The sequence below is a fragment of the Lepidochelys kempii genome, chromosome 2 (assembly GCF_965140265.1).
Source record: "Lepidochelys kempii isolate rLepKem1 chromosome 2, rLepKem1.hap2, whole genome shotgun sequence".
Lineage (NCBI taxonomy): Eukaryota > Metazoa > Chordata > Testudines > Cheloniidae > Lepidochelys > Lepidochelys kempii.
The window spans coordinates 271399602-271412186 of NC_133257.1; the positions used below are offsets into that span (position 1 = coordinate 271399602).

The 12585-nt window shown below is 52.0% G+C and overlaps 1 protein-coding gene across 11 annotated transcripts in view; it reads left to right on the forward strand.

The window, feature by feature from the left end:
* Positions 1-1437: 1437 nt before the first annotated feature.
* Positions 1438-12585, forward strand: part of SMARCD3 (SWI/SNF related BAF chromatin remodeling complex subunit D3) — a 213751-nt gene continuing 202603 nt past the window's right edge. For 3 of the 11 annotated variants that reach the window (XM_073335007.1, XM_073335008.1, XM_073335009.1), the window contains exons 1-3: positions 1439-1587; positions 5016-5211; positions 6556-6817. Coding sequence is in view for 3 of the 11 variants with exons in the window: in XM_073335002.1 (XP_073191103.1) it covers positions 6776-6817 (42 nt within the window). In the remaining 8 variants the exon portion in view is untranslated. Of the gene's footprint in view, positions 1594-5015; positions 5212-6555; positions 6818-12585 lie in introns of all 11 variants that reach the window. The other 8 variants (XM_073335004.1, XM_073334999.1, XM_073335005.1 and 5 more) reach the window with 5 other exon arrangements.

Below are 12585 nucleotides of genomic sequence, written 5' to 3' on the forward strand. Positions count from 1 at the left end.
GTTCCTTTCCCGGGCCAGGAGGTCACCTGATTCCTTTGTTCTCCAACCCTTTAGCTCTCACCTGGCAGGGGGGAAGGGCCCAGGCCATCAGTTGCCAGGAAACAGGGTGTCGGCCGTTCTCTGTGTCCAGACTCCTGCACACACCGGCCCTCTAGGGCTCTGCAATGATCATACACCCTTACCCCACCACCTAGATACTTAAGAACTGCCTAGGGGAAACTGAGGCACCCCCACACTATTCAGAGGAAACATTAAGAAGAGTCCCACTTCGTCACAAGGGGGATGTCAGTGCTCGGTTGAAGGGGGCTCAGTGGGTGTGGTGGGGAGGAGTGTCAGTGCCCGGGTGAGGGGGGCAGGGCTAAGGGAGGGGTCTCCGTGCCCAGCTGAGGGGTCAGAGGCTGGGAGGGAAGGGGTGTCAATACCTGGCTGAGGGGGACAGGGCTGGGGGAGGGGAGGGGAGGGATGTCAGTGCCCGGGTGAGGGGGGCAGGGGCTGAGGGAGGGGTGTCAGTGCCTGACCGAGGGGGGCAGGGCTGGGGAAGGGGAGGGGTGTCAGTACCGGGCTGAGGAGGAAGCGGGTGTGGAAGGGGGAGGGGTGCCAGTGCCCGGCCGAGGGGGGCGGGGCTGGGGGAGGGGGAGGGGTGTCAGTGCCCGGCCGAGGGGGCAGGGGTGTGGAAGAGGGAGGGGTGTCAGTGCTCCGCCGAGGGGGGCGGGGAGGGGTGTCAGTGCCCGGCCGAGGGGGGCAGAGCGGGGGAGGAGAGGGGAGGGGACGGGTGTCAGTGCCCGGCCGAGGGGGCTGAGGGAGGGGGAGGGGTGTCAGTGCCCGGCCGAGGGGGCTGGGGGAGGGGGAGGGGTGTCAGTGCCCGGCCGAGGGGGGCAGGGCGGGGGAGGGGTGTCAGTGCCCGGCCGAGGGGGGCAGGGCGGGGGAGGGGGAGAGGTGTCAGTGCCCGGTCGAGGGGGGCAGGGCGGGGGAGGGGATGGGTGTCAGTGCCCGGCCGAGGGGGCTGGGGGAGGGGGAGGAGGGGAGGGGTGTCAGTGCCCGGCCGAGGGGGGCAGGGCGGGGGAGGGGTGTCAGTGCCCGGCCGAGGGGGGCAGGGCGGGGGAGGGGGAGGGGTGTCAGTGTCCGGCCGAGGGGGGCAGGGCGGGGGAGGGGGAGGAGGGGAGGGGTGTCAGTGCCCGGCCGAGGGGGGCAGGGCTGGGGGAGGGGATGGGTGTCAGTGCCCGGTCGAGGGGGGCAGGGCGGGGGAGGGGGAGGAGGGGAGGGGTGTCAGTGCCCGGCCGAGGGGGGCAGGGCTGGGGGAGGGGGAGGAGGGGAGGGGTGTCAGTGCCCGGCCGAGGGGGGCAGGGCGGGGGAGAGGACGGGAGGGGTGTCAGTGCCCGGCCGGGACGGGAGGTTCCCGCGCTCCCGCTCGGCTCCGTGGCGCGGGAGGCTCTTTACCCCGATCCCTGACGGCCGCACTTTGCAGACGCTCCCTGCCGCCCGCCGCTCCCCGCATCGCCGCGCAGGCGCCCGCAGGCCCCGGGAGCGGAGCCGCGGCCCCGGGAGCGGGAGAGTCCGGGACCGGCGGGGAGGAGCATGGACGTGAGGGTGAGGGTGAGGGGGAGTGGGAGTGGGAGGGGTCCCGCCGCCCCCGGCTCCTTCCCTTGCCCCCCCCCAGCCTCTCCTTTGTGGGAGACCGACCCGCCCCCCAAGCCTCGGGCACTGCCCCCCGCTGCCCCCCCTCTGGGGAGACCGGCCCCCCCAGTCCCGGGCACTGCCCCCCGCCGCGCCCCTCCAGGGAGATCCGCCCCCCCCCAGCCCCGGGCACTGCCCCCCGCCGCCCCCCTCTGGGGAGACCGGCCCCCCCAGTCCCGGGCACTGCCCCCCGCCGCGCCCCTCTGGGGAGACCGGCCCCCCCAGCCCCGGGCACTGCCCCCCGCCGCGCCCCTTCGGGAGACCGGCCCCCCCAGCCCCGGGCACTGCCCCCCGCCGCGCCCCCTCCGGGGAGATCCGCCCCCCCCAGCCCCGGGCACTGCCCCCCGCCGCCCCCCTCTGGGGAGACCGGCCCCCCCAGCCCCGGGCACTGCCCCCCGCCCGCCCCCCTCTGGGGAGACCGGCCCCCCCAGCCCCGGGCACTGCCCCCCGCCGCGCCCCTCCGGGGAGATCCGCCCCCCCCAGCCTCGGGCACTGCCCCCCGCCCGCCCCCCTCTGGGGAGACCGGCCCCCCCCAGCCCCGGGCACTGCCCCCCGCCACCCCCCTCCGGGGAGATCCGCCCCCCCCAGCCCCGGGCACTGCCCCCCGCCGCGCCCCTCCGGGGAGATCCGCCCCCCCCAGCCCCGGGCACTGCCCCCCGCCGCGCCCCTCCGGGGAGATCCGCCCCCCCCAGCCCCGGGCACTGCCCCCCGCCGCGCCCCTCTGGGGAGACCCGCCCCCCCAGCCCCGGGCACTGCCCCCCGCCGCGCCCCTCCAGGGAGACCCGCCCCCCCCAGCCCCGGGCACTGCCCCCCGCTGCGCCCCTCCGGGGAGATCCGCCCCCCCCAGCCTCGGGCACTGCCCCCCGCCGCCCCCCTCTGGGGAGACCGCCCCCCACACTCCTGGGTACTGCCCCCTTCCTGTCCCCTGTCGGGGAGACCGACCTCCTGGCCCCCAGCCCTGCCTACTGCCCTCTTTCCCTGAGCCCGCTGGGGAAGTCCAACCCCCAACTCCTTCCCTTGCTCCCTGCTGGGGGAGACTGATCCCTCAACCCCTTCCTCTGGTAGGGGGAGACTGACCCCCACCACCCCTTCCTCTGCCCCCTGCCGAGGGAAACTGACCCTCCAGCCGATTCCCCTGTCAGGGAGACCACCCCAGCCCCTTCCCTTGTCCCCAGTCCTGGATACTGCCCACTCCCCGGCCCCCCACTGGGGGAGACCGACCACCCCCTCACCTCAGGCACTGTGTCCTACTTCCCTCAGGTGAGACCAGCTGCTACCTACTGGCTCCTCCTGGGACAAATGAACTGCCCCCTGCTAGGAAAGATTGACCTCGACCAGTCCCAATGCTTGCTCCCCTGGCGTTAGGAGAGATCCAGCACCACTTCCTCACAGCCCCAGCAGTGCCTCTGGGGGAGACCCCCATTTTTGTGATATATCTTCTCCTACATGGCACTGTTCCCTGCCCCTGAGACATACCCTGGGGGCTGGGTCTGCCTTTGCCTTGAGATAGCTTAATTCTCCTGCCCCTGCTCAGTCTGGCGGTGCTACTGCTCCCACCTGCCCTGGAAGAGAGACATGCCTGGTACTACCCCCACCTGCCCTGGGGTAGAGATACCCCATCCCCACCCCCTGCACTGCCCTCTATCCAGCACTGCCCCCGTTCCCTTGGGGAGAGACTCCCTGCTTGGAATTGCTCTCAGCTTGCACTGCCCTCTGGCCCTAGGAGACAGACCCCTCTCTAGCATTGCCTTAGGCTGGGCACTGCCCCCATCCCCTGGAGAGACCCCTAGCACTACCCTCAGTCCAGCACTGTACCTCTGCTGTGTGATACCCCTAGTTCTGCCCTTAGCCTGGCACTCACTCCTGCCTTCGGAAAGGGACTCTTAGCACTGCTTCCTGTTCTTTCAACCTTGGCACCCTCCTTGCCTAGCACGGCCCTTCGGTCTGCAGTTTGTTACTATATGCCTCCACCTTACAAGCCTTGCTCCCTGCCTGCCAGGCCTGGCACTTTCACTTGCTTCTGCCTTGGCATTGTTCACCTGGCCTTACATGGCGCTGCTTCAGTTCATGCCACTGTCCACTATGTGGTACTGCCCAGATCCTCCTAATTATTTCTGGATCTACTGCTGGGCACTGTTAACAAGTCCATCTGCCCACACTGTCCCATGTCCCCTGTCCGCTTTCCCCTGCTTGGCTCTGCCAAGCAGCTGCTTTGGCACATTGTGGCTCTGACCAGATATTGCTGCTCACTTATTCCAAAATGGCACCACACATTGCATGGTCCATACCTTGGTCTCTTGCACAGTCTGCCTTAGTGCTGCACATTTTCTACCTGCCCATCTCCATTTCTGCCTGTTAGCCCATACCTTGTTTTGGCAGTGCTGGATCTGGACCCATGCCCTGCTCTTCAGCCCTGGCAGAGTTGGTTCTTTTGCCATGACAGAGCAGGCTGAACACCGCTGCTCTGCTCATCTGACTTAGTACTGCTACATGAACATCCTCTCCTCTCGGTCCATCTGCTCTTGGAACATCTGGATCGTCAGCGAGCACCCTGCTGGCCTCAACACAGCTGGGTATTAAACTACCCTCCCTGTACATCCCTATGAGCACAGCTGTGTTTTCCTCTCTCCACTTGCTGTGATACAGCCTCGCCTTACTTCCTGGCTTGCAGAGTTAGTGTGATGTGCCATCCCTCTTCCACGGGCATAGCTCGATTGTCACACTCTTCCCAAGGAGCAGCTGTATTGACATCCTCTTTTCCACAGACAGAGCTGGATCTGCATCCCCTTCCCCAGGAACGGCAGGATCTGCTCTGGACTTGCCCTGGCAGAGATGACTCTGCACCCACTTGTGTTGCCCATGTTGCCCATCAACAGCTCCATTCCAACCTACCTACCCCAGGATATTTGGATCTTACCCTACCCTCCTTACACATTTCTATTTACATCTCCTTACCTGCCTTAGCACAGCTAGTTCTGCACCTTCCATGTTCTGGTACAGCTGAGGTAACAGTGTCTCTGCTAAAACATTGTACTTTGCTGTCTGTCTTTTGTAGCCTTTTTTTATACACCAGCAAACTGACACTTACAGCTCCTGAACTAGTTCACTTTCCCCAAAATAGCCAGAGTCCAGATGTGCCCAACAGCAGGAATATAGCCTGGAACAGCAATATCAGTAAACACTCTCCACTCTTCCTTCAACATCTGGGGCTGATAGCCTCTCTATCTTTCTTCTCTCAGCTTGCAAAGGTACATCTTGGGTCAGCACTGACCCAGCAAGTTCACACTGATTTGTTGTGTTCATCTCTTCCCTCCCACTCACTGCCTGCCTTCTCCTTTCAGAGCTGGATTCGAATGTATCCTGGGTTTGCTGCGTTACAGCAGTTCCTGCTTCAGTTAGATCAGAACCTTCCCTGCTAATTCATCATGACATAACCAACCAGCCACCTCCCCCTGCACAGCTGGATAAGCTTCTTGTTTCCCATTGTTCCAAGCACATGTGACTCAAGGCCTTCATCATCCACCTAGTCTGGTACAGGTAGGTTTAACCCTTTGGAAAGCAGATTGTTCCTGGTGGGAAGGAAGATGTATATGGTTTGCATGAGATAGGGAGAACCTCTGGGGCTGGCAATCTTGGGTATGTTAGGACTGTTGCCTGGAGTCAGTCCTAGACTGAGCTGCTCCTTCAGGTACTCACAAAAAGAAAAGGAGTACTTGTGGCACCTTAGAGACTAACCAGTTTATTTGAGCATCCAATGAAGTGAGCTGTAGCTCACGAAAGCTTATGCTCAAATAAATTGGTTAGTCTCTAAGGTGCCAGAAGTACTCCTTTTCTTTTTGCGAATACAGACTAACACAGCTGCTACTCTGAATCCTTCAGTACTGGATATCTTAGCTGGTGCTCTGATTAGTTAAGATCCAAATATACTGGGGTAGATAGGCTGGAATGGAGTTGTTGATTACCATCATGGCTGGTAGAGAGGAGACTAACATGGGCAAAGCAGGGAGTTTGACTTGGAGAGTGAGAGGTAGCCATTGAGAAAGTAAACGAGTGCCTGTTGTGGGGGAGAAGGGAAGAGGAGGAGCTTAAGGTGTTCATTCACAGTAACTCCTCCTCCATTCACTAAGGGTGATTGATGCTTGCCAGGCTGTCATTGACTTGTACAGGTATCATGCTTATCTTTGCACCATTCCTAAATCAACATTTTTTGAGTTCCCATTTCCTTTATGTAGTGTCACACAGTAAATTCTCCTCCTCCTGCTATTCCTCCATCCCTGGCCTCCATAGATACCCACTGGTTAACTCTACATTTACACTAACATACTAGAATCTCCAGTTCAATTCTTTCATCTTTAGTGTCACTTCCACTGGAGCATTTCCAGATGAGCCATACTGCCTCCTGCTGCTCGGTCACTTCTTTACAGTTTCTCTAACCGGTATTCTCTTTTCCATGGTTGGATCAGTCCCTTTTTTCCTGCTTAGACTTGCAAAGTTCACTTCAGTGGTCACTGGTGGTAAGAGTAGTGGACGAACACAGTGTTACCCTAGTGAAGGTAACAATTTTATAGTTTGGGATTATACCATTATGATCCGCCAGTTTGGCCGCCTGCGCAATCCTGGCTAGAGAATCTCTCCTGGTGATTCCTGCATCAAGTTCATCACTTCTGGCTGAGCTAGAGCATGTTGCTGAGTGAAAGACACCCAGTCTTGCTTTATAGATTCGAAGTGATGGAGAATTCACTGTGGCCCAGGTAAGTTGTTCTGGTGGTTAATTACCCTTACTGGTAAAAATTTGTGTTATGTCTAGTCTGAATTTGTCTAACTTCTGCTTCCAGTTAGTGGATCTTGATGACTGAAAACTTAATACCTCATCTTTTCCAGTCCAGTTGGTGCAGCTGAACCACTTCATGGAGTTTTAAAGCCAGAAGGGACCATTATGGTAATCCAGTCTTACCTACTGCATAAGACAGGTCAGAGAATTACACCTAGTGAATTCCTGCGTCCAGCCTAAGAGCGTACCTTTTAGAAAGGCATACAGTCTTGACTTATAGACTCCTCATGAAGTACTCTTGCTCAACATCTGGCAAAGATTGGGGCATGGATGAAAGCTGGCTGGCAGAGGCTCGACTCAGATAAGAACAAGGTAATGCTGGAAAGTTGGGGGAAGCAACTGGAAAGAATGGTAGCGATTATCAGTCTGCTTGGTCGAGGGAGTGCACCTCCCATTTATACTCTTGTTTGCCATTTAGGGACTCTGTTAGGTCTTAGACAGCCGCTGGATACCCCAATAGCAGCTGTGGCCAAATTGCTTTTTCCCTTCTGCGTTTGGCAAGGAGGGTGCAACATTTGCTTTCCAATTCTGAGACCTCATTACAGTTGTCCCTGTCACTGTCACCTCAATACTAGACTATTGCAGTGTGCTCTACATTGGTTTACACCTTAAGGTCATCTGGCAGCTGAAGTTACTGCTGAATGAGTTTGTCTGCCAACTTGTTTGCATGTTGGTGTTCGAGAGTCTGAGGAGTTTGGGATGGAATTTAAGGTGTTGCTTTTGACCTACAAAACTCTAAAAGGTTTGGGACCTGCCTCTCTCCCAGTGTGAAGTTGCTACAGTGGTGTTCAGTGGGAGACCTCAAGGTAACAGCCTGATACTTTAAACAGAAGGGAGATGGAGGAAGGGTATTTTTCTTAAGGGGCCCTTTGACTCTGGATTTGGCTAATTTTCCAAGCCCTGTCCAGCAAAGCTTGGACCATTATAACTAAGACCCTACTTGAATCGTGGGATCATATTCAAATAATTACGGTTGAGTTGAGAACAAGACATGGAAAATCATGGAAAAGTACTAATGGACATTTATTAATAGCAGTAATTTGGAAAAGCCAGAGTAGACCTACTTGTTTAAGAAAAATTTGCTGGAACGATATAAACACTCAAGTATTATGTTATGCCTGCTAATTTTTTTGATAACCAGACATTTTGCTGTAACTATATTAAACATTCATTTAAAAAAAAGAAAGTGACCCATACAATATAAAATTTAAAAGATTAAAAGTCTTAACATAACTGCTGTAGAAATCGACTCCAGTCCACTTTAGCCTTCAAAATTTTACAGGCATTATATGTTAGTGCAGTACTAATTGCATACTCAAAATACATGCAAAATTGTGGACTGTGCAAAGTAAGCCAATTAAAATCCAAATTGCAGTAGAAGCCTAATGTTGTGGGATCTACAACTTCCACAATATTGCAAATGAGGTAGGGGCTTAGTTATGACATTCAGGGCATGCTGTAAGACTCAACTTTTTTCCTAGGGTTTTCTGGAAAGGTTCATATTTTGAGATGGGGAGGATTCAAAATCTTTTATGGATAGCTCTCTTTGTATGTATTCAGTTGTGTAGAGGTGCCGTAATCCTGCATAGTTAATTACTTTTAGACAAATGTAAATAACTAAAATAGACAACCCTAAGGTGCCACAAGTACTCCTCGTTCTTTTTGCTGATACAGACTAACACGGCTACCACTCTGATACATGTCTTTGTAGCTCATACTAACAAGTATTTGTATTACACTCTCCGGAATGTATTCATGCCATATATAGTGACTACTAAATGTTCTCATCTCACAATGTGTATTGCTCAAAAATGTCCTCAGATGGATTCATTAACTGCTTTCAGCACAGAGACTGGTATGCTGTGGGCAAGTATGTCTGGTATTTAGCAACTTAACATGGGGTCCTTAACACGGGGACCATAAGGCAGAACTAGCACTTTATATAGCGGATAAGTATCCCTTGAGTTTCAAGGGTGCTTGTTGGGTAAGAAGTGAGAGACAGTTCTAAATATAAATGACAGTGTGCAATGACAGAACTCATAGAATATCAGGGTTGGAAGGGACCTCAGGAGGTCATCTAGTCCAACCCCTGCTCAAAGCAGGACCAGTTCTCAACTAAATCATCCCAGCCAGGGCTTTGTCAAGCCTGAGCTTAAAAACTAATGGAGAGATTCAAGAAATTGGGTGATGTGGTCAGAGTGGTGGCAGAAGAAGGTCATTTCATGACTTTGCTTCTATGACCTCTCTGGCCTTGACAACTGTCAACCTCGTCCCTTACAAATCTATTTAGTATACTTCTGCGAAGATCATCTTCCTGGCCTGTCACTTTGATTATGTCACCCTTCTTTTTAGTCCCTCTGCTAGCTCCTCCTCCCACGTATCCGACACAAACTTCCTGTCCTTACCTTCAAGGCCTTTCATAACTTAGCCCTGCCCTGTCTATCCTTCCTGTTATCACAACATTGATCCCCACCTTTGCCACAGATAGGTGTCAAGGTCCATGGATAGATGTCCTCTTTTTTAAAAAGTGAAGCCCTAGAGTAGAGGTTGCAGAGGTGTGTCAAATGCTTTTAACTTTGTCATCTTTTACTCTTTGCTTTAAAATTTGGCACATTCTGTGGGAATGAAATTTTTGCATGCTTTTAGTAAAGTGGTTCAGTTGTTTTCAAGAACCAGGAGGGTGGAGAAGAAATACAATTTTGCAATTATAAAAATGCATTGTGGCCCTTTTTTGTTGTTGTTGTTTGCACAGCTCTAGTGCTTCAGTGGAAAATGGTATAAATGTGCATTTGACACGGTTTTGCATATGGTCCTTAGATTACAGTGTGCCTTTTGGTGGTCTGATGAAAATTGGACTTGATTTGGTGAAATTACAAGGGTTTTAAAAAACGTATTTTGTACATATTGGGTGCTCTCAATAAAACAATTGGTTACTGTTCCCCTGGCAGCACGTGTGCTGTATGGAAATTGAGTAAAATTCTTTATTTACAAGGTGATGTCATGGAGGAGAAGTGGAGTTGAATTTGTAAATGTTAGGCAGTTGAGTGGGAAATTACTTTTAAGTGACCCATAGATAATTTAAAAAAAATAAAAAGGTTTGGTCTTTTCTGCTGCTTTTTATGGTAGAAAATGAAGAGCTGGAAGTGTTTTAGGGGGTTTCTGTGTTTGTTTTTCCCCTTAGAAGTACATAGGGACAGGCCCAAACCAGACCCTAGGGACAGCTTCCTGTACTGATAGTGGCCAATACCAGCTGCTGCAGAGGGGAGGCCCAAGAAACCTTGCAATAAATGGTTATTCATAGATTCTTAGAGTTTAAGGCCAGAAGGGATTATCTAGTCCAGGGGTGGCCAATGGAGAAGTGGCTCTTCAGAAGTTAATATGTGGCTCCTTGTACAGGCACCGACTTCGGGGCTGGAGCTACAAGCATCAACTTTCCAATGGGTCAGGGGGTGTTCACTGCTCAACCCTTGGCTCTGCCACAGGCCCTGCCTCCACTCCACTACTTCCTGAGCCTGCTATACCCTTGCTCCTCCCCCTTCCTCCTCCCAGCCTCCTGCACGCTACGAAACAGCTGATTGGGAGGTGCGGGGAGGGAGGGGGAGGCGCTGATTGGCAGGGCTGCCAGTGGGAGGGAGGCACTGGGAATGGAGTGGGAGGGAAGCTGTTGGGGGGGCTGCTGATGTATTACTGTGGCTCTTTGGCAATATACATTGGTAAATTCTGGCTCCTTCTCAGGCTCAGGTTGGCCACCCCAATCTACTCTGACCTCCTTGATAGCACAGGTCCTGTATTGACCCAATAATTTATGTGTGACTAAAGCATAAGTTGGTGTTTGGTTAAACCATATCTTCCAGAAAAGCATCCAGTCTGGATTTGAAGATTATCCTTGTGTTATTTGTTAAGAACATAAGACTAAGTGTTATTTGTTGGTAAAGTGCTTTTAATTTATCTAAATTCCATGTATACTTTACAAGGCTCTGAAGTGGTGTAGGGTGGAAGATTTTGGTTTTGCGGAACATTGGTTCACCTTCTGTTGGAAGAGGGGGCTGTATAGTTTGAGATGGCCTTCACCTCTGCAGAAGGGGGACGAATATTCTTGGTGGCTAGAATAGTCAGGAGGGTGTTAAACTAATAAGAAAAGAGGAGGATAAAAAGAGGAAAGATATGAGAACTCAACACAAAATTGAGATGTTGAAAATAAAATTAATAAATGACATGGAGAGAAGAAATTATTGAGTTGCCTATGTACCAAGGCTGGGAGCATGGGTAACAAACGAGGGTTTGGAATTGCTCATTTATGAGAACAAAATTTGATCTAGTTTAGAGGTTCTCAAACTTCATTGCACTGTGACCCCCTTCTGACAACAAAAATTGCTACAAAAAGAAAAGGAGTACTTGTGGCACCTTAGAGACTAACCAATTTATTTGAGCATGAGCTTTCGTGAGCTACAGCATGCGATGAAGTGAGCTGTAGCTCACAAAAGCCCATGCTCAAATAAATTGGTTAGTTTCTAAGGTGCCACAAGTACTCCTTTTCTTTTGGCGAAGACAGACTAACACGGCTGTTACTCTGAAAAAAATTACTACACAACTCTGGGAGGAGGGACTGAAGCCTGAGCCCGGGACAGTGTCTGCAGGTTTGGCCGATCGCAGCTCCCGCTGGCCACGGTTCGCCGTTCCAGGCCAATGGGGGCTGCGGGAAGCGGCTTGGGGCAAGGGATGTGCTGGCCGCCACTTCCTGCAGCCCCCATTGGCCTGGAACAGTGAACCGCAGCCAGTGGAAGCTGCGATCAGCTGAACCTGTGAACGCTGCAGGTAAACAAACTGTCCCGGCCCACCAGCGGATTTCTCTGATGGGCCGCATGCCAAAGGTTGCCAATCCCTGATACAAAATTAATATGGCACACATTAAATGGATTTAAAGCTGGTTAACTGACAGGCCTCAAAGTTTAATTGTAAGCGAAGACTAATCATCATATGGATGTGTTTCTAGTGGGGTCCCACAGGGATCAGTTCTTGATGCTACGCTGTTTGACATTTTTTTATCAATGACCTGGAAGAAAATATAAAATCATCACTGATAAAATTTGCAGATAACACACAAATTGGGGGAGTTGTAAATAATGAAGAGGACAGATCACTGATACAGAGAGATCTTGATTCCTTGGTAAGCTGGGTGCAAGCAAACAATATGTTTTAATATGACTAAATGCAAATGTATACATCCAGGAAGAAAGAACGTATGCCATACTTACAGGATGCGGGACTCCATCCTGAGAAGCAGTGACTCTGGAAAAGATTTGGGGTAGTGGTGGATAATCAGCTGAACATGAGCTGCCAGTGCAATCCTTGGATGTATAAATGGGTATCTTGAGTAGGAGTAAAGAGGTTATTTTTAGGGCTGTCAAGCGATTAATCGTACTGTTAATAATAGAATACCATTTATTTAAATATTTTTGATGTTTTCTACATTTTCAAATATGTTGATTTCAGTTACAAACAGAATACAAAGTGTACAGTGTTCACTTTATATTTATTTTTAATTACAAGTGTTTGCACTGTAAAGACTCAAGAAATAGTATTTTTCAATTCACCTAGTACGGGTACTGTAGTGCAATCTCTTTATCATGAAAGTTGAACTTACCAATATAGAATTATGTACCAAAAAACTGCATTCAAAAATAGAACAGTGTAAAATTTTAAAACTTGCAAGTCCACTCAGTTCTACTTCTTGTTCAGCCAATCGCTCAGACAAACAAGTTTGTTTACATTTGCAGGAGATAATGCTGCCCGCTTCTTGTTTACAATGTCACTTGAAAGTGAGAACAGGCATTCTTATGGCACTGTTGTAGCCGGAGTCATAAGATATTTACGTGCCAGATGTGCTAAAGATTCACATGTTCCTTCATGCTTCAACCACCATTCCAGGGGACATGCGTCCATGCTGATGACTGGTTCTGCTGGAAAACCATCCAAAGCAGTGCCGACCGATGCATGTTCATTTTCATCCTCTGAGTCAGATGCTACCGGCAGAAGGTTGATTTTCTTTTTGGTGGTTCAGGTTCTGTAGTTTCTGCATC